General features: G+C 37.7%; 1 protein-coding gene across 1 annotated transcript in view; it reads right to left on the minus strand.

Moving 5' to 3' along the window:
• Window positions 1-20,575, minus strand: part of CNTN6 (contactin 6) — a 195,954-nt gene extending 175,379 nt beyond the window's left edge. Inside the window, 2 exon segments of the mRNA XM_061127769.1 lie at window positions 19,730-19,838; window positions 20,564-20,575. Coding sequence (XP_060983752.1) covers window positions 19,730-19,838; window positions 20,564-20,575 — 121 coding nt within the window.
• Window positions 20,576-23,192: the final 2,617 nt, after the last annotated feature.

Raw genomic sequence — 23,192 nt, forward strand, 5'->3', positions numbered from 1 at the left:
ATATTTTGAGAAGAAAGGTTTAAAAAATCCCTCTCTGTAAGGAATAAATGAATTGTCAGTACATAGTTCCTCAAGTATGGGCATATGAAAATAAATGGAATAGTAAGTAGGAAAATACATTGCAACAATAAAAGTCAAAAATACAACATGCCAAAGATAGACAATATATCCAATGTAGCAGAAAATACAACTCAAGTAACCTTAGGAAATTTCTCAAAATTGTTTCATGCTGTAGAGTAAGAACATGAATTCAAAAAAACATAACTCAATGTCAAGATGAAAAAAAGAAACTATAGAATCAAGTAAATCAGAATGTAACTTATACATAAGAATTCCAACCCAAACAGCATTATTAAAGAACTAATAAACCAACTAAATGGGCCAGGAAAGAAAAAAAACAAACAAACAGATACCTCCTAAAAGTCAAATTACTGACAAAGAGAAGATTAGAAATAACTGTAATGAAAAACACAGATAAAACAATTGAAGAGAAGGTAATGTATAAAAAAAGATAAAAGATGATCTAACATAAAGAATCTTGATGTCACTGAGAGAGACAATCAAGCAAATCTTTTGAAAGATATCAAGAAAATGTCAAATTGAAAAAATACACCACATTCCAGAGACATTATGGAGAAAACACTTTACACCAAAGCATGTGTTAGTTGCCTGTGTTAGTTAAGTGACTTACTTTCAAATTTTCAAGAACACCATTTTGAAAAAGAAAATTACTTAAAAGAGTGAAAGAGAAAATCATATTAATCTCAGATTTTATAATAGTAGCATTAGCATTCTATGCCAGAAAACAGTAAGGAAAAGCTACAGTATTCTGAATAAAAGAGTGACATGACTATTATCATCCACTGACATATCTTTCAAATCTAATGGCATTCAACACACTTTACCATCAAAAAAGAAACAAATAAACTAACACCCAGGGAATATAACATAAATGACTATTTTTAAAGAAATTACTTAATAATGAATTGCATCCAACTAAAAAAAATCAATATACAGATATCAAGAATAAAGGCAGAATAGTAGGCACATGAGTACATTCAAATATAAAACTACTTAAGAAACATGTTGGTTTTAGTTATAGAACAGAATATGAATGCCATAAACTTGGATAATATAAAAATAACAGTATAAATAGAAAAAGAGGAATGGGTAAAGGAACATGGTCTGAAGTGTGTGAGTGATAATATTATCTTCTTTCATAATTTCAAAATTAGAGAACATATGTGTGTATGTGTATATATATATGTATATTCGCAATTTTTAAATACATAAGCATTTTGATCTCAGTATTATTCAGTGTGCCTTTTATCTTTGCAGGAAAGTTTTAGGGGAAAAAAGTGTATCTTTGTTGTTTCAAACCATTTATTGGATTTTCAGAATTCTCATTTTTTCTTTATTTTTACCTTTATTGAACTAAACAAAAATTGGGTAGGGTACTTGTGTGCTCAGGTTGTGTCTCATTCTTTGTGACCCCATGGACTGTAGCCTACCAGGCTCCTCTGTCCATGGAATTTTCCAGGAAAGAATACTGGAGTGGGCAGCCATTTCCTGCTCAGGGTATATTCTTACCATCTGAGTCACAAGGGAAGCCCACTATCCTTATGTCAAAAGTAATGCCTATGGCATGGTCCCCTTTTATAAAAATGGTTTTTGTTTCCACACATTTCTCTCTCTACACAGTAATCTACATTCTCTGTATTTACATGCCTAGAAAAACAGCTGCAATTTCAACAAATTTTCATACTTTATTTTGGGGAAAGTTTTTTTTAAGGGTAAAGATTTTATTTTCCTTAATATTTTATAATTTGAATGTTTAAAATAAGAATGTATTTATGTTTAAAGAAAAAAAAATTTTTAATGAAAGAAGGATACTAGAAGTGAATATATTGAGATTGGTAATCTGATTTTTGATGGTACAGTATGACTCTTTTTGTTTTATTCTGTGTGTGCTTAGCCGCTCAGTCCTGTCCGACTCTTTGCGACCCCATGGATGGTAGCCTGCCAGGTTCCTCTGTCCACAGGGATTCTCCAGACAAGAATACTAGAGTGGGCTGCCATGCCCTCCTCCATGGGATCTTCCCAACCCAGGGATCAAACCGAGGTATCCCACATTGTAAGCAGATTCTTTACCAACTGAGCCACCAGGGAAGCCCAAGAATACTGGAGTGGGCAGCCCATCCCTTCTCCAGGGGATCTTCCAGGCCCCGGAATCAAACTGGGGTCTCCTGCATTGCATGCAGATTCTTTTAACAGCTGAGCTACCAGGGAAACCCTGTTTTATTCTAGATCTTTAGAATTTAGAATTTTTCAACCACTCTCCTTTCCCCACAAAACATATTTTGCCATGCACAAAACAGGCAGACAACAAGTGTTAACTTATCTTCCTTTACCTTCACTCAGAGAAAAGCTCTGTTCAATCTTCACATAATCTATATTAGGGGGATATCTTGACTTAATAATACTTTGTATTTTGGAGAGTAATTTGTAGTTTTCCAAGGACTTTTACATATTCCAAGTAAGAAATTACATTTCTGTGATACCTTTTATGAGGCATTCATTTACAATCTTATTTGACATTTTCTAACAAACTTTAGTTCATTTTGAAAGACACAAAAGCCTGGTCTTGGTGAATTATCATCAGTCTTTTATTTATTTTTTTTTCTTTAAGAATTTGAATTTTTGAGAACTTGAATTGATACCAGTAAAAAGTTTAGCTTTTGTTAACTAGTTGGTTGTTTTTGGTAAATCACTAGATTTTTTTTCACATTGTGTTGAAATAATACAATAATAGCAGACTTTTGTTGTTTTGCTTACATGCTCAGAAAGGAAGGACACTGTGAGCTTTCTATACAAGAAGAGATGAAAACGTGACAATATGGTATCAAACTCCTTTTTCTTAAAAACACGCTGGAGGTTAGGAAAAGTTAGTATTTTGAAAGATAAGTGATGAAATAACCTACTGCTGCACAATTACCTATAATACTATAACACATGTTTTACTACTTGTTAATAAAGCAAGAACTTTGCAATAGATGAACACTGAAAAATAAATACTTTTAAGTGTCAACTAAAAGTAAATTATAAAATGTTACTGAAAATCCTTGTAGGATTCTGCCCCATTTTTATTCTTCTTTTTTCTTCCATGGAGTTTAAAAAAAAAAGAAAAAAGTTAATCCTATGATCTGAGTCCAAAACTGAATCAAACTACTGGAGTCTAAAGTTCATTGTCATCCTCCTTGAATTTAGAAACTTTTGATTATATCTAGGACAGTCACATCTTGTCATTTCTGAATAGTCCATGACCATCTTCATGGAGAAGCAGCTTTTAACTGATAGGAATAGGCCCTTCATTTAATTCACCCCATTCTCCTAGCTATGAATGACTAGACCAAAGGTGAATATGTCCTGCTGGGCCGTGGTACTTCTCTCTTTTAGGAATTGGGAAATAAAATGAAGAGACTCATAGTTTCTGATTGTTACATGAATGGAGAGGAGGTTGTTCAGGATTATTACAGTTTCCATCTTCCATAAAACTCATTAAGAGTTAAAAGAATACTAGTCTATACAGAGACAAAGATTGATACAGGCAGGCAAATGGGCAGGCAGATGGTAGAATGATGGAGAAAATAAATAAATGAGTACAGAATTACTTTACTCCCCAAGCTTATTGATCCTTTGTTGAGGGATCTGCCTCTGTGTTCTATGAGCAAACTGTACAGCTTCTGTTTTTTGCAATGGACAAATGTTGGGAAAGACAGATTCAAATAAACAGTATAGTAACCAGTGTTCTATTGCTTTCCTTCTCTCCAGAACTTCCAAAGTGCAGATAACCTGGGCAGGCAACCATTTGTTTACAGGAGTAGTCATTAGGGGCAACTTTAAGCATATGAGAAGACCTGTCTTTAAAGATCACACAACTAAAAGGTGTATTTTCCTTGAATTTGCTTGAATTCCATTTTGAGGACTTGGGAAAATTTTAGGATTCACAGAGGATTAAGACCTGAACACTCTAAAGTCGTGTCCAGATAGAAAGTTTCTAGGATCTTGCTTTGTGCTATAACCCCAACCCTACAAATAGATTTCCCCACCCAGGCTCCTGACACCCCCAAAATGTCTTCTACTACAAAAGCTCAGTTTTTGAAATAATGTTCCAATTCATTAGAAACAGAACAAAACAAAGCGAAAAAGGAGCTTTCCTGATGGCTCAGTGGTCAAGAATAGGTCTGTCAGTGCAGGAGGAAGGGGTTCAATCCCTGGTCCAGGAAGATCCTACCTGCTATGGAGCAACTAACCCTGTGTGCCATGAATGTTGAGCTTGTGCTCTACAGCCCAGGACCCACAACAAAAGAAGCCACCCCAATAAGAAGACCTTGTACCAAAACTGGACAATAACACCTTCTCTCTACAACCAGACAAAGGCCCACACAGCAACAAAGGCCCAGAACAGCCAAAAATAAATTTTAAAAAAAGTAAAAGAAAAGAAGATGCCTGTGTTTTCTTTTTTAAAAACCAATTAAGAAACGAAAACCAGATGTGTATAATCAGTACGCCCACATGAGGTTAGGCTCTTAGAAGGGTCTAGTGATTCTAGTTTAACGCTCTTCAGTTACCATCTTAATATTCTTAATACTGTCACCCCCTAAATTTGTGTTTGTAAAACAAGTGCAGTGACTGTGATAAGTCCCTAATGCTCAGAGCCTTGGCTAAAGAGAGGTACTTCCTCCAACCACCTCCAAAGCCTATCCTCTCTGGACAGATTCTTGTCGGTTTGCTCCTCACCTCCTGATGCCTCAGGCCTCTGTTGACCTCCCCTCATCCCCTCTGCCTAGCAACACCTCCAGCTCCAGAATGGAGCCCAACTACATGTCATATAGTGTCAGGATCTGCTGTGAGCATGCTTTTGTGTCTCGGGGCAAGGCATGGAGGTGGTTGTTCCTGCCCCTACGTGGCAGCACTATTCTTTCAGTGGTCGGCTTCTTGATGGGGTGAGCCTCTTGTCCATTTCTGCTCTGGTTACCTGATGTGTCCTGGCACAGAGACTTGAGCAGCAAGTTGTGGGAATGATCTGGGGGCACATGTTGGTAAAGTAACTGATAAGGAACAGAATCAGTGGCCAGTAGCAGCAGCTGGGCCGTGTTTGCACCAAATAGTGGGGAGAGGCCCTCAGGGTCTCTAAGGGTCTACCTTACCCAATAAATATCCCAGGGAGAGTGACATTAAATAGCAAATAAAAAACATCATACCAGATCAAAAGAGACGCCATGATTAAAGCTTACAGAAGTTAAATGATTTGATCAAGATCACACAGCTAGTGATATTCCAGGATGGTACTCAAACTGAGGTTTGACACCGAATCCAAAGTTGTACACCCTGTGGTCTATCCACTGGAGTTCTGTGTATTTCCAGGAGTAAAACAGCTCTACTCTCTCTGCTTTATTTATTTTCTTTTACTAAACCTCTGCCTTAGTTTCCAAACCAATTTCTTTAACCTGCAGAAACTACACTAGACAAAGGTTGGCTATGTCCTCCCTGGAATTAAAGTCTGTAAAGAGGAAATCTCTCTTTATTACACACACACACACACACACATTTTTTTTCTTTCTCTCTCTCACCAATTTTCCTTCTTCTTCTAAGCAATTCACAAAATTTTATAATAGAAAAAAATGTATATCAGAGAAGTTTCCACCTAATTTACAGGGTATGAAAAGTAATTCCAGGGAGGTCAAGTGCTTTCCTTAAGAATCAGAGGCAAACATGAGTCTTAAATCTGACTATAGATCTCTGCCCTGGAATTTTCATTATCTCTTTTTATAAAAGATTTTTTTCATCTGAACCATTTTTAAAGTCTTATTGAATTTGTTATTGAATATTGCTTCTGTTTCATGTCTTGGTTTTTTGGCCTCAAGGCATGTGGGATCTTGGCTCCCTGACCGGAGATCAAACCTGCACCCTGTGCATTGGAAAGCAAAGTCTTAACCATTGGGCTGCCAGGGAAGTCTTCCCCTCTATCTCTTGATGCTTAGCTTGTGGTAGGTCTTATATAAGGTAGATATATCAGGGTTAATTTTTAGTAGAAAAAAAAACAAACAGAAAAAAAAATCATCAATTATATTGGAGAATAAAGAGGATAAAGCTAGAGTTTAAAATATACTTATGAGATTATTGCAATAGTCCAATAAGAGAGATACATCTTAAACTAAGGTGGTGAGAGTAAGAATGGAAAGCAAAATTTTTTAAAAAATGTGATTTGTCAACTTACTGAATTTGGGAGAATGGTAAAAAAGAAAGAAATCATTAAAAATTTCTCAGAGACATATTATTTTTCAAAATAGAGGGAAAAAGAAAAAAAAATAGTTCAGATTTGCATATGTTGATTTTCATGGCTCCTTGGGGTCATAGGTTTGGATGTCTAATAAATATTTGGATATAGTCTAATAAATAGTTGAAGCTTCCCTGGTTGCTCAATGCAGGAGACCTGGGTTCAATTCTTGTGTCAGGAAGATCCCTTGGAGAAGGAAATGGCAATCCACTCCAGTTATTGCCTGTAAAATCCCATGGACAGAGGAGCCTGGAGGGCTACAGTCACAAAGAGTCAGCCACGACTGAGTGACTAACACTAACTAACATACTGATGTGGCTCGGTAATGAGGGCTGGGGTGCAGAAACTGATTTCTTTTTTTTTTTTTTTTTTGACTCTCCAATCTTTAAATTCTAGTATAAAGGAAATTTTATTCTAGTAATGGTTTTAGAATGGCAATATTCAATACATTCTACAGATATATTTGAAGATTGTTTCAAAAATGTAGGTTGTTTATTGCAGCATTGTTTATGATAGACAAGACATCAAAACAACCTAAATATCCATCAGTGGATGAATAGATTAAAAAATAGGTAAAAATATTTGTGTGTGTGTGGATATGTATATATGGAATGCTTCCCAAGTGACTCATATGGTAAAAAAATCTGCCTGCAATGCAGGATGCACAGGTTCAATCTCCAGGTTGGGAAGATCCCCTGGAGAAGGGAATGGCTACCCACTTTAATATTTTTGTCTCAGAAATCCCATGAACAGAGGAGCCTAGTGGGCTATAGCCCATGGGGTTGCAAGAACAGGACACACCTGAGCAACTGAGCACATACACATATATGAAATATTTTTCAATCATAAAGGAGAAGGAAATGCTGATGTTTGTAACAACATGTATGAACCTTGATTGTAAAGAGTCTGCCTGCAATGCAGGAGACCCAGTTTCAATCCCTGGGTTGCAAAGATCCCCTGAAGAAGGGAATGGCAACCCACTCTAGTGTTTTTGGGGACACTTCCCCAGTGACTTTGCAGGTAAAGAATCTGCCTGCAATGCAGGACACACAGGGTTGGGAAGATCCTCTGGAGGAGAAAATGGCAACACACTCCAGTATTCTTGCCTGGAGAATTTCATGGACAGAGGCTATAGTCCGTAGGGTTACACAGAGTTGGGCATGACTGAATGAGACTAAGCAAGCTCTTAAGAGTAGTACACAAAAGAGTTTTACTATGTGAGGTAATGAATGTATTAACTAACTTTTTGGAGTGATCATTTCATGATAAATACATACAACAAATCAGTACATTGTATACCTTAAACTTACACAACACTTACATCTTGATTTATGCAATGTCAATTATATCTCAGTAAAGTTGGGGGGAAATAGTATATGGTCAAATTAACATTAACTTCAAACAGTAATTAAATTCAAGCCATACTTTGACTTTGGCGTTTATTTTACACCTGGTTAATCAGAGACTCCTTATTCAAGTAAACATTAAAGTTCTGAAGAGGAGGAGTCTGACGAGGAGGTAAAGAATCTGCCTGCTGTGCAGGAGACTTGTGTCTGATCCCTGGATGGGGAAGATAACTGGAGAAGGGCATGGCAGCCCACTCCAGTATTCTTGCCTGGAGAATTCCATGGACAGAGGAGGCTGGCGGGCTTCATTCTATGAAGTCACACAGTCAGACATGACTGAGTGACTAAGAAGACTGAAGCGTAGCCATGCTTAATGTTTCATGCAACGGACATTTGACAAAACAACCCTTGCTTGACAGTCTACTCTGAACATAATGGAATCATTCTGGTTATTCTTTTTTAAATTACTCTAATGGTATATACATGGCTTAACATTGGAGACCTGCAGTATTTCAGTCCACTCAGACATCTGTGGTGACCTACTGATTTGAAAGTTAAGCATTAAACCTGACTGCAAAGTATATGACATATTGGAAATGGCACACAGATAATAAAGTAAATCATAATAAGAGTGCCTTACCATATATTTCACATTCTGTTGATCTCTTCATTTTAAATCCAAACCAAAATAAGTTCTATATCATCTTTTGTTTTGATACTACTAGCACACAGTGATAAAGATCCAACATAGGTAAAGTCAGCCACACTCATTAGCTCTGATTATGTGTTAAATCTTTGTTACACGCTGACAGTGCAAACATAAATAAATGCACTGCACTCCAAAAGTTTACAATCCAATAAGAGCAGTTTTGTCATATGTAAGAGCCAGAGGCAAAGTTGAACTATTATTGGAATTATTCTATCCTTATGCTGACTTAAGTACTAGTTGCAACCTAAAAGTTGAGAGTTATGTTTTAGGACTTCAAGCCTGGGAGACAGCATCAAGGAAACCCGAGAGAACTGTTCACTGTAGGGAGTGGCTGCAACCTAACTGTTGTTAGATTGTGAGTATCTTTCTCCTTCTTGAGTCCCCTTGGGCTCACACTGGAGGGCTGGAATCACTGATGACCGTGACAATTTTGTTTACTGATATGGCAGAAACTATTCCCTTTCTCACTTATATAAACTCTGTCACTTAGATTCTAATATTCCCATTATAATAACATAGAAATAGAGGCTTGAGGAACTTAATTAACTTTCTTAATAGCAAGCAGCTAAAGCATGTTGGAATTCAATTTTGAATTTATGTAATCTGGCTCCAGAACACATACTCTAAGTCACTATGACATATACTCCAGGAAGAGACATAAAAGCAATTAACTAATTGCAATAGTACAGCATAAGTGTTTTACCAAAAGTATAAATATAATTTTAAGGAAGTCTAGAGAAGGAATTCCTTCTACCTAGACATTATGGACAAGTGACAAAAGATGCAATATTTAAACTGAATATAGAAGAATGAGAATGTCTTTGAAATATAAGGAAATAAACAGTAAGGAAACTCTGTAAGTATAACTTGAATAAAGATATGAAAATATTTGTCATTCAAAATATGTAACTGGTCTGGAAAGGAGGAGCATAATGAAATATAAGGATGGAATTGTAGATTTAGAAGAGTTTTGAAAGATCTTCAGTAACATGACAGAGGTTTGAACCTGATGTGTAAAAGTCAGAAAACATAGGAGTGTTTTCAGTTATAAGCAGAAGCATGACATGCTTAGATGTATAGCTAACTGGGGGAAGGACAGGGAAAGATAAACCAGAGATCAGGAAGTTTATTTATCAAATACTTGAAAAATTGGGCCTTGTCAGTACTAATGAAGAGAAGGAGAATAAAATGAGCTATTTTGAAGTGTTTAGAGGCAGTACCAGCAGAATGGTATAACTGATTGGATATAAGAGATGAAGAGAACATTGAAGATTACTCTGAGCTAGCTATTGTGGATGAATGCAAAAATACGTTAGTTGGAGTCAACCGTTAAAGAGATATGGAGAAGAAAGACTAAGGGCAGTGATGATGAAAGGAGATGAGAATGTAGATACAAGTTTAATTCATTTTTTTTCATTTATTGAATAAACATTCATTTAGACACAATTTTTTTTATGAGTTACTAGCTACATACTCCATGTTTTCTGTAATCATGCAGATGTGAATGAAGTTTGAATGATTAAATAAATGAAGCGTCCATTCACTGCAGAGAATCATTTTACAAGGCAGTCAAAGTGGCTTTAGAGAATAAAATTGTACAAGAAATTTTGCATGTATTTAGACTCATGTTTTGGAATTTTAAGGCATTCTTCCTTGACAGTTGAGTGACGCCCTTGAGCAGGTGACAGAGGAGGGATCTAGGTCATTGATCTTAGAAAGGTTTTTTCCCACAATGAGAGGAAGGAAGACAGAGTAAATAGAGAAAGAAAATGTACCGATGCAAGTGGGGTTTAATCTGTTAAAATAGTCTGTTGAAGTTTTTTCTTACTTTCTTGGGGAGGAGAAGGGAAAATCATTAGCTAAGACAGATGATGGGAGAGGAAGTATAGGAGGGTTCGAGAAGAGATGATAATATGTAAAATGATCATCAGGAGAATTGAACAAGTGAATAGGCAAGAGGTATGTGTTTTGACAGGACAAACCAGGAATATTTGTGAAAGATTTCAAAATGGACATGAAAAGACTACTGGGTGTCCTCTTCACTGAACTTTTTTGGGTTAATGTTGCCTTTTGGTGTCTTTTATCTATTTGATGACAATGTAAGGAAGTGAAAACTATTAAGAATGCAAATGATTCTAACCATTGAAATGCAAATGACTCATGTCCAGTGAAATGATATTTTTTTTTCCTTATGGATAAAACAGGTTTTTGTTTTGGCCTTTTTTGGAATAACTTTCTTGAATTATAATTCACACACCATAAGATTTAGCCATGTAAAACATATTTGCATATATTTATGAGTTAATTTTTGGGGCTTTCCAGTTGGCACTAATGGTAAAAAAAACCTGCCTGCTAATGCTGGAGACAAAAGAGGTGTGGGTTCAGTCCCTGGGTCGGGAAGATCCCCCTGAAGGAGGGCATGGAACCAATACCAGTATTCTTGCCTGGAAAATTCGGTGGACAGAGGAGCTTGGCAAGCTACTGTCCATTCCTTGGTCTGTGGACCCCTCTCTTCATCTTCAAAGCCAACAACAGTACACTGAATCCTTCTCCTATCAAGTCACTCCAGCTATTCTTCCCTAGTCACATTTTCCTGACTCATGTCTGTCTCCTACTTTTAAGGATGCTTGTGATCACACTGGGTGGGTCCAGATAATCCAAGATAATCTCCCTATTAAGATCAGATGATTAGCAATCTTAATTCTATTTTCTACATTAATTCCCCTTTACCATGTATTCCAACATATTTACCCAATCCAGGAAATAGGTCATGGACATTTTTGGAGCCATTATCTATCCATCACACCAATCATATAGGAGGCTAAGAAAGGAGAGTTTTTAATAGAGAACATAGTTAAGATTGTCATATGTTAGAGAGTCATAATGAAAAATAAGAGTGACAAGAAAGTGTTGATCATCAGAATGTCTCTTGTTTCTTCTTTAGGAGAAATTTCATTTTCAAAGTCAAGATGGATTGAGACGTTAAAAGACAAGTTTAAAATAAATTCAGAACTGAGAGAAAACTGTGGCATTGTATATACCATACTACAAAGATATCAGATGGCAAAAGGAGAAAGGGAGAGCTGAGCAGAGATAACAGCAGGGCCTAGAACTCTTGGTACATGTGTGCCTCAGTTTTGATTATTTATATTTTTAGGATGAAAGGGACAAGTTTATTTGTAGGCTGAGGGGCCAACTGAGAGGCAAACTTAGATTCTATCTTTTGAACTTCTGGGTCTTTGACCCTGTTACTTGCCCAATTTAGAGCATTTCAACATTAACCTTTGAAAACTAACAGCATGCTGTCAAGTACACAAAGAACCAAAAAGCACATTCCTAAAATGTCCCAGAGTGAAGATGTTAGAAAACCCCCTGAAACCCATTATTATCATGGAGATATTACAGTGGCCTCCTTGGTTGTTCTCTTAGATAAGATTGTGTCTGCCTAAATGGCACTGATTCCATTTATATAACTATAACAAACCAAAAAAAGAATATTTGGAAAAAAGAAAAATAAATAGCTGAGAGAAGCACTTTAAAAATCTGTGGATAGCAGACATAGTACTCTACATGTATACAATTTGCTGATAACACATAATTGTGGTAACAGTGTCAAACCAAGGCATGCCAATCTATCAGTCCTGCTTGTACTTAGCATGAATATCGTAATGAAATCAGTGGGTTTGGGGTTAAGTGTTACCCTAGTGGCCTCCTTTGGGAAGTTAAAACAGTACCTCATCCCCATATGTGTCATCTGTGCCTTTCTGCTGTTTCCCTTCGAATTCTATCTCTAATTCTAGTCACGTACTTTTTCTGGCCTCTGTGCCACGCAAAAATGCCACCAAATTTGTCAGAAAAGATTTGCCCTTTGTGAAACTAGCCTGATTAAGTTTTATCAGCTCATCTCTCTCTGGATGTTTGGTAACCTCATTCCTTATTACTGTCTTAGAGACCTTGCCTACAGCCAAGGGCAGATCTGCTCATTTATAATTTCCTGATTCTTTTTCTGCTCTTTTCTCACAGATTGGGGTGAGGTGTTTGTGTTTTCATTTTACTTCTCTCTCCTGTAACTGAAACATTTTTGTTAAGCTTTTCTCATTTTGGTTGAAAATTTATTTACTTAGAAATAGATCTATATTTTTTCCAATTTATCACAATGAATGTTTCTTATAAATTTAAAATTATTGGTTGATAAAAACCTCTCATGCATTTCCTATACTTTCCAATGTGGTCTTTCTTATCATGAAGTGCCCCTTAGAGCAGATGAATACTTATTCTCTATCGGTTTAAGCTTCATAAACACCATAATTACACTAGAGCAAACTTGAATATGAAATAAGAAAATGAAATAGCATCCCCTGATCCATTAAGCTATATTGTCTTCCTCCCAATATAAAGATTAAATGACAGAGATAGTTTATAGAAATGACAAACATGAGTTCAATTTATTTTTTCAAACTCATAATCAACAAAAGATTTTTTTTTTTTCTTTTATGAGTGGGGAAACTGGCTGATTCCCTATGTGAGAGAAGCATTTGACATTTTCTGTTTATTCTTTCAGCGTGCAACCAGTTCTGAAGTTCTGAATTTTACCTCTTTTTTTTCTTTTTTCCCTCCAGTGTTTGAACATAAACAGTTTATCCTATGATGCTATATTGACTTTGAAAACATTTCACAATGATGAGAATGCATCAGGCATTTTCTTCTCCTCTTTTATATTCATGTTTTCCCCTTTCTTCATGTTATTTACCAACTTGTTTCCATATTCTTCAACATAGGTGAAAAGTGAGCCAAGAGAAATACATCAGATATCTCATTGACAGGGACTGGTATGGATATGTAGGAAAAAATTTGATTTACTCAACCTGTATTGTTTAAAGTTTTAATTTTATGCCATTATGTAAATAATAGATGATCATTATAGTGGAGCTTCCCAGGTGACTCAGTGGTAAAAGTCTGCCTGCCCGTGCAGGAGACATGAGAGATGCGGGTTGCTCCCTGGGTCAAGAAGATCCCCTGGTGGAGGGAATAGCAACCTGCTCCAGTATTCAGATGGTAAAGGAGGGAGACCTGGATTGGGAAGGTTGATCCCTGGGTTGGGAAGATCTTCTGGAGGAGGGCATGGCAACCCACTCCAGTATTCTTGCCTGGAGAATCCCATGGACAGAGGAGCCTGGAGGGCTACAGTCCGTGGGGTCACCAAGAGTCAGACACGACTGAGTGACTAAGTACAGGACAGCACAGCACCAGTGTTCTTGCCTGGGAGCTCTCATGGACAGAGAAGCGTGGCAGGCTAGAGTCCATCGGGCCCCAAAGAATCGGACACAACTGAGTGACTGAACACGCATGCTCATTTTAGAATATTTGCAAGACTCAAATATGAAAAGAACAAATGCCCGATTGTGCTTTTGGAAACTATTATTAGGATAGTGGTAGCTATAATTCCAGGACGTTTTGCTATACTATGCTGTTAATTTTTAATATCTGCTATTATTCAGTTAAAAATGTGACACAAGCATTTCCCCTGCTGTTAATTAGCACTTGTAAATTTAATTTTTTAATGGAAATATACTTTTTGAAAGTTTCATAATAATCCATCATGTGACTGGTATATCTAATTGAAAATACTTACATTGTTCTATATTTTGATCTTCCACTATAAAAACTGAAATAAGAAATGCCTTTCCTATATTTATGATTATTCATATTATGATTATTAGCCTAATTTTCTAGAATTTGAATGAATGAATATAAGAGAATTAGTGTTTGAATTGTTCTTATAATTATTGTTAGTTTTCATCTAATTTAGTCTTACAAAGTCAGAGAATGCTTTCCAGTACAAATTTTATCCCAAGTAGGATTTGAAGGATGATGACAATGATGATATTTTTGAAAATTTATTTACTGTTACATGTATTAACTTTGACATTTATTATCTTATTTACTTCTTAACACAACTCTGTGAAGAAAATGCAAATTCTCTCCCATTTTACACAGGGTAGAATTTTGACACTAATCAGTCTAACATCAGAAGCCATGAGTATGAGAGTTAGGGATGGGTAGATTATTTAAAAAAAAGAAAGAGTGAGTAAATGCAAATGACCTGAGTTGTGAGAAATCAAGAATTGGAGAACTCACATAATTCTTGTTAAGGAAAGAGTTGACAAGAAATGAGGCTAGAGAGATAGATATCCAAAGTGACATCAAGAGGGCCCCTTTAGCCACTTTAAGAATGAGAAATTAATCCTGAGGGCTTTGGGGAGCCATAAACATAATTTAAGTTTGTGATCGCATTTTCAGTTTGAAAAACATGTCCAAATTCCCCATGCAAATGTGCCAGGAAGCAGTAGCTGCCTTGCTTGTATTTAAGAAGCTTAACAGAGAGTCCAGATTTGAATAGCTCTCCTGATAAAAATGTCAACTGGAAAAAAATGCACAACCTAAAAGCTGAGTTATGTTTTATTTGGCAGATTGTCTGAGGACTACTCTGAAAAAGTAAGGGAAGAGCCAGGATATACAGGGGTTTTTGCAACAAAGACCAGGTGGTCGAAACATCAACACATTACTGTTAATTGAAGAAAACCAGAAATCTCAAGTTAATGAATTTAGCATTGTTTTTCCTGTATGGGGACATGCAGGAGTCTGGGCTCATTGAAATCACTCCTTTGATATGCACCCTGATTATCTAGGGCTAGTATCCTGTTCTTTCCCATCCTGAGTCCCCTCTGTGCACCGTTGTGGGTGGCCGCAGTGACTGAGGGCTTGGCAATGGGCAACCATTTGCCTCCAACAAGTGTTCCCTCAGGGTGCACCATGGGGGTGGCTGTAGTGGCTTGATGGCTACAGCATCCTTTGTTTACTGATGTGGTAGGCAAGGTATTTATTTCAGTTACAAGAAGGAACTAGACTTAGGGCAAATTGTTCGTTATTTGCCTATCAGACCTCAATCAGTCCAGATGTCTGGCTTCTTCTGATGCCATGATTTTAGCCGTCTCTCTTGCTGCTTTTGTGGTATTTTGTCTGACCAGTGACCAAACAAGGGTCGCATATACTGTTAGACTCAGTTCACATAGTAATGGCAGAATGCTCTTCCACAAAGGGCTGGATTAAAAAGATGTGTTTTATTTTTTTCTAGACAAAGAAACGAAAACAAAATCCTATTCTAGATGTTTATCCATAAAACATAGAAATCTTAACTTTCCATGCTGATTCTAAAGCTAAGCAGAGAGATTGACTGACTTTTAGCAAACATTGCTATTGCTGCTATTGCATAATGGTTATTACCTATTTTATCATTTCTTTTATTTGTTTCTTCTAGAGGTAGCATGGGAGAAGCTGACTGTCCTATAAACTTTTCACAAACACTGATAATTTACAAATGTGAAGGACTTTTGTTGACAAGAGCACAAGTGACAACAAAAAACTAATGGAAAACTCATTTTTTTTTTAATTTAACAAATATTTATTTTCCTGTCGTCTGACCACACGCTCAGAATCTGGATTTTGAAAATTTGGTAAGCAAAGATACACCCCAATCTTCTAGATGTCCTCTGTTCAATATCATATGCACTAACCAAATGTGGCTATTTAAATTCACTACAATTAAACATTCAGTTACTCAATCACACTAGAGAACTCACTTTTGAGTCATAATTTAGATCTTAATCACAAAGCTTGGGGCTGCTCTGTGTGGCTCAGTGGTAAAGAATCCACCTACTGGTGCAGGAGATGCAGGTGACATGGGTTCCATCCCTGGGTTGAGAAGATCCCCTAGAATAGGAAATGGCAACCCACTCCAGTTTTCTTGCCTAGGAAATCCAATGGAAAAAGGAGCCTGGCAGGTAACAGTCCATGGGGTTACAAAGAGTCAGACATGACTGAGTGACTGAACATGCACGCAATGCTTAGCAGTGTTTTTCTGTATTCCATTTGTACAATTTATCACCCCCTCATCACTAAAAAATGGAACCAAAACAAATGAGCAGAAGAGATAAAAAGTTTTTTTTTAAACTATATTTAATAGCATTTTCCACATTTTGTAAATGGCCATTTTGGAATACCATCTACATGTTTCATAGGGCCTTCATAACAAATTACCAATAACTGAGAGGTTCAGCCAACAAATTTATTCTCTCAGAGTTCCAAAAGCCTTATAATATAAAATGAAGGTGTCATTAGGATTCATTCATTCTGGGGAGTCTGAGGTCTCCAGAAATTATCCTATGGCTACATCTTAGCTTCAAGTGTTTGTTAGCTATCGTTGGTATTCCTTGGCATCACTTCAGTTTCTGTGTCCATCTTCACCTCACCACCTTCTAAGAAGACTTCAGTCATTGGATTTAGGGGCCAATCAAAATCTGTTATGAGTTTATCTCAATATCCTTAATTACATTTTCAAAGACTCTATTGCCAAATATAATCCCATTCTTAGTAGGTGGACATAAATTTTGTGAAGGACACTTCAACCCACAGCACTTTGCTCAGCATATTTTTGCAATGTTTCTTTTATTAGAGCTGTTCCAAATTTCTCAGACACTTCTTCACTAAAATAAGAATGGTTCCTTAAGAAGCAAGAGGCAATCTAATACTCAATGTTTTCCAAGCTTAGTTGAAGGCAATTTTTTTAAGAGCATCTCATGAAATAAGAATGTTTTCATGGACAGTTTTTTTGGAAATGTTGGGGAAGACAAGACTCAAATACTTCATAGAAAAAAGCTCATTCCTTTTTCTACCTTCCAGTTTCTCCTGTATTCTGGTGTAAATTTTAGTATATATAGACTACATATCTCAATAAGCCTAGTGGAAATAGCAAAAGTTGCCTGTTTTCACCTTTTCTCTGATTTTCTGCAATCCCTGTAGAAGTGAAATAATTGCTTTTCAATATGAGTTAATTGTTTCTTTGCATGAGTGGGGAGGATGGGATGATTTCCTAGAATAATGATAACTAATATATCATCAGCAGGGCTTCCTTGGTGGACAAGGATAAAGAATCTGCCTGCCAATACAGGAGATGTGGATTCGATCCCTGAGTCAGGAAGATCACCTGGAAAAGGAAATGGCAACCCACCCCAATATTCTTGCCTGGGAAATCCCATGGACAGAGGAGCCTGGCAGGCTACAGTCCATGCAGTCACAAACGGTTGGACAAAACTTAGCGGCTAAACAACAACAAACATATAATCAGCACGCATTGCAGAGTAGGGCACTGCATGTAATATTTTTAATGCATTTTAATCCTTTTAACAATCCTGTGGATATTGATATTACATCCATTTGACAGATAAGAAGGATGGTGTTCAGAGGACTGTGACTTGCCTATGATCACACAGTTGATAAAATAAGGAGCACACAATCTTTGTCACTCTGTGTTCTTCCTTTCCATATAAGCACACATTTCTCCAAGTTATTATGTTGTGTGTATGTGCTGGAGGAAGTACAGTATACATTTGACTTGCATCACTAAGTGCTGTAGGTCCTATTTTTTATTTATTTACTTATTTAACTTTATAAGCTCCTTTTAAGTTACATTAAATACACGTGATTGATTTGGAGATAAAAATGTCCACTTAGGCATAACCTCTTGCAACAATTTGGCTTTAACAATTCAAATAACAGCACCCCTTGCAAATCACAGATGCTGATTAGCAAGGTTTCAGGGCTGTGCTTGGAACTGCTGGCACCTCTATTACTATTACATCCAGAAAATAGATGAGGTGAGAGATAAAGTGGTCTAATTAACCAGGACCTGCTTCAGTATCCTCAGTGAGCAGCCACAGAGTAATCAGAAACAGAATCCTTGCCTTTTGGATGGTCCAGAGATGATGCTTAGATGTATATCAAGAACAATGGCACCAAATACCTAAATAGCCAATTATGTCTATAAATTGAAAGAACTAGTTGAGAGATTCTCCCAGGCAAACATTGGCAGTAAAGAGGGGATTGTCTGAATAAATTCTTGTCTCAGAGAAAATGCTCTTGTATCTCAAGAGTTTTAGAGAATCTGACAGATACAGAAATGCCAACAAAATTCATAATAAAGTTTATAATTTGAATACTCTTGTTTTCTCATCACTGTCCTATGAGTTTTTTCTCCATCAGGGATAGGTTACTGATAGACATACAGAAACTGTCCTGGGTTGGACAGAATGTTTCATGCATGTCCTTTATTTTGGTTATTTTTATTTACCTTTGAATCCTCAGAATTTCCAGCAGCACATATGATTATTGCTAGATACTTATTTGGTGAATAAATAAGTAAATGGATAACACAAATAGGAATTGAATATTGTAATTAATTAATTTCCTATAAACCCATTGCTGAACCCTTTATTAAGTTATAAAGGATTTAATCTGTTTTTGTTTTAACTGCATGTTTTTTAAATGAATGTGTGCTGAGAGCTTGGTCCTGGACTAAGGCCTTTGCATGTTGTTGCTGTTTAGTTACTGATCTATGTCTGACTCTTTTGCCATCCGAGGACTGTAGCCTGCCAATCTCCTTTGTCTGTGGGATTTCCCAGGCAAGAATACTGGACTGGATTGCCATTTCCTTCTCCAGGAGGTCTTTCCAATCCAGGAATTGAACACTGTGTAGGCAGGCAGATTCTTTACCACTGAGCCACCCGGGAAGCCCGAGGCCTTTGCATACAGGATGAGAGTTATCCTCATCATACTGTTAGGGGACGCACACTGACTGAAACCGCCCACCCTGGCCAGGCACCATAGTAACCATTTGCATGAACTGTTTTACAACAGGAAGTCTTGATAAGAAACACCTCGGAACTAATAAGCCACTATCAACAGGGTGAGTTCAGGAAAGGTCAAAAAGTGACACCACGTGTCCAACCACCTCCCAGAATCTTTCTTGATGCATCCATCTTGGCTGAATGAGGCATGGACTTGTTCACCAGGAAGGACTCTGAGTCAGAATGATTGGTTAAAGACAATCTGGAAACTAATCCCATCACCATAAAACCCGACTTCAAGCCATGTGACAGAGCAGTTCTCCTGGGTTCCCTTACCCTCCTGTTCTCCACTCGGGCTCCCCTTCCCAATAGACTCTCTTGCTTTGTCAGCATATGTGTCTCCTTGGATAGTTCATTTCTGAGTGTTAGACGAGAGCCCGCTTTCAGGCCTTGGAAGGGGTCCCCTTCCTGCAACAATACCTTTGTTCATTCAAGAACAAGTATTTATTGCGTGCATCCTCTGGCCAGTCCCTTTTGGAAGCATAGCATCTAGCAGAAAACAAAACAAATAAACAAAACCCTTTCTTCTCTGGGGTTTGAAAAGAAGAAAGCAATATTACTATTTGCTTGGAGTCAGAAGTAGTCTACTTACAGGGTAAACTCAGGTACTTAATTGCAGTGCCCCTGTTTCTCATAAGAGCCTCTACACCAACCTCTATACTAAGGCTTTTCAGCACCAAATTCCTGTGGTGATCACTACACTAAACAAAGAAAGAAGATACAAGTTCTCTGGATGATTTTCAGGCTGAGCAAATGTCAAATGCTGTTAAGCAATGCCTATCTCTAAAAAAATTCTTTCTCATTGAATTACCAAGGTTAAGGGTGATAATTCCATAAGCACAAGCACATTAATTTGGAATTTTTCAACAATAATGAGAAGGGGCAATAAGAATGAACCCAACCTTTCATTCTATATTTTTGTTTTATGACAAAGAGAGGACTTTTTCAACCTGGGAGGAAAAATGAATTACTTTCTGCTGAGTTTTGTATGAGTTTTTAGTGCTGCTCATGAAAAAAAAAAAAAAAAACTTTGGCTGCTGAAATAGTGGGTATAGGTTCTTGGGCGGAATATAGGACGTTAAAATGATAAATCCCCAAGCAACATGGAACTATGATTACACTAAAGATGAGATTAGTAAGATCCAATATACAGTGACTGAGATCAGCCAGCTTACAATATAGCTCCAGGGGTTTCCTATAAATATGTACCTGAAAAGATTGGGGAATATCCAGGTTACTCAAGGGGTAAAGCAACAAGAGGAATGTAGGTTGAGTCTAACCAAAGCTATGGTTTTAATCTGGTAAATGTTACTATGAATAAGTAAAAATCCTCCTAACAACATACAAGACCGAGAAAAGAAAAACAAACAAACAAAAAAACCCAAGAATTTGGAAGGGTTTTATTTTGTTTGTTTTTAAATTTCACCCCCTCCGCCATCATCGTGGGCCTGGAGGATGCCTCAGAAGCCCGGGGGCGGCAGGGGTGGTAGGGACGTGGCGGGGACGTGGTGGGGGTGTGGAGGGGTGGGGGTGAGCGTGCTGAAGTACCTGGCTCCTTGCGCGGCAGGGAGAAGGTACCACTCTTTCTCTACTGCCCTGGGCCAACCATGCTAGGAGGAGGCCTAGCGGGCAGTTGGCATCAGCACCTGGGCCAGCGTCCAGCAGCCATCTAGCCGCACTGCACATGCTCAGACTGCCCCTCCAGTCTGAAAGTGTTTTTAGAATACTCCAGGCAGGAGAGATTCTAGTATGTACACTAAAATAATAAAATATTAACGGTTACGTGCATTTAATGGATATACCAACTAGTGTAGTGTTGTTGTTTAGTCGCTAAGCCATATCCAACTCTTCGTGACCCTCCTGGACTGCAGCAAACCAGGCTCCCCTGTCCTTCACTAGCCCCATAGTTTGCTCAAATTCATGTCCATTGAGTCTGTGATGCTATCCAACCATCTCATCCTGTGTCATCCCCTTCTCTTGCCCTCAAACTTTCCCAGCATTAGGGTCTTTTCCAATGAGTCAGCTCTTTGCATTAGGTGGCCAAAGTATTGTCAGCAAAGTGATCTCAGCTTTTTATATGCAGTCTGTGATTGTCATAGCTTTTCTGCCAAGGAGCAAGAGTCATTTAATTTCATGGCTGCAGTCACCATCTACAGTGATTTTGGAGCCCAAGAAAATAAAGCCTGTCACTGTTTCCATTATTTCCCCATTTGTGCTGATGTGCTCAGTCGTGGCTGACTCTTTGCCACCCCAGTGACTGTAGCCTGCCACGTTCCTCTGTCCATGAAATTTTCCAGGCAATACTGGAGTGGGGGTTTCCAGGCAAGAATACTTCTCCAGGGGGTTTCCACTTTTATTTGCCATGGAATGATGGGACTGGATGCCTTCATCTTTGCTGTTTGAATGTTTAGTTTTAAGCCAGCTTTTACACTCTCCTCTTTCACCTTCAAGAGGCTCTTTAGTTCCGCTTTGCTTTCTGTCATAGGGCTGTGCCATCTGCATATCTGAGGTTATTGATATTTCTCCCAGCAGTCTTGATTCCAGCTTGTGCTTCATCCAGCCTGGCATTTCTTATGATGTACTCTACATGTAAGTTAAATAAGCAGGCTAACAATATACAGCCTTGATATACTCCTTTCCCAATTTTAAACCGGTGCATTGTTCCATGTCCATGTTTAACTGTTGCTTCTCAACTTGCATACAGATTTCTCAGGAGGCAGGTAAGGTGGTCTGGTATTCTCATCTCTTTAACAATTTTCCAGTTTGTTGTGATCCACACAGTCAAAGTCAATGAAGCATAAGTAGCTATTTTTCTGGAATTCTCTTGCATTTTCTATGATCCAATGGATGTTGGCAATTTGAACTCTGGTTCCTTTGCCTTTTCTAAATCCAGCTTGTACACCTGAAATTTCTTCATTTACATACTGCTAAAGTCTAGCTTGAAGGATTTTGAGCATAACCTTGCTAGCATACGAAATAAGCACAATTGTATGGTAAGTTGAACACTCTTTGGCATTGCCATTCTTTGGGATTGGCCAGTCCCATGGCCACTGCTGAGTTTTTCCAAATTTTCTGGCATATTGAGTGCAGCACTTTAACAGCATCGTCTTTCAGGATTTGAAATAGCTCAACTGAAATGCCATCACATCCGCTAGCTTTGTTTGTAGTGATGCTTCCTAAGGCCCACTTGACTTCTCATTCCAGGATGTCTGGCTCTAGGTGAGTGATCATACCATCGTGATTATCTGAGTTGTGAAGATCTTTTTTGTACAGTTCTTCTGTGTATTCTTGCCACCTCTTCTTAATATCTTCTGCTTCTGTTAGGTCCATACCATTTCTGTCATTTATTGTGCCCATCTTTGCATGAAATGTTCCCTTGGTATCTCTAATTTTCTTGAAGAGATCTCTAGTCTTCCCCCATTCTATTTTTTTCTTCTATTTCTTTGCACTGATCACTGAGGAAGGCTTTCTTATCTCTCCTTGCTATTCTTTGGAACTCTACATTCAAACGGGTATATTTTTTCTTTTCTCCTTTGCCTTTCACAGCTTTTCTTTTCTCAGCTATTTGTAAGGCCTCCTCAGACAACCATTTTGCCTTTTTGCATTTCTTGTTCTTGGGGATGGTCTTGATCCCTGTCTCCTGTACAATGTCATGAACCTCCATCCATAGTTCTTCAGGCACTCTGTCTATCAGATGTAATCTCTTGAATCTATTTGTCACTTTCATTGTATAATCATAAGGGATTTAATTTAGGTCATACCTGAATGGTCTAGTGGTTTTCCCTACTTTCTTCAATTTAAGTCTGAATTTGGCAATAAGGAGTTCATGATCTGAGCCATAGTCGACTCCCAGTCTTGTTTTTGCTGACTGTTTAGAGTTTCTCCACCTTCGGCTGCAAAGAATATAATCAATCTGATTTTGGTATTGACCATCTGGTGATGTCCATGTATAGAGTCTTCTCTTGTGTTGTTGGAAGAGGGTGTTTGCTATGACCTGTGTGTTCTCTTGGCAAAGCTCTGTTAGCCTTTGACCTGCTTCATTTTGTACTCTAAGG

The sequence above is a fragment of the Dama dama genome, chromosome 24 (assembly GCF_033118175.1).
Source record: "Dama dama isolate Ldn47 chromosome 24, ASM3311817v1, whole genome shotgun sequence".
In the NCBI taxonomy this organism is placed as follows: Eukaryota; Metazoa; Chordata; class Mammalia; order Artiodactyla; family Cervidae; genus Dama; species Dama dama.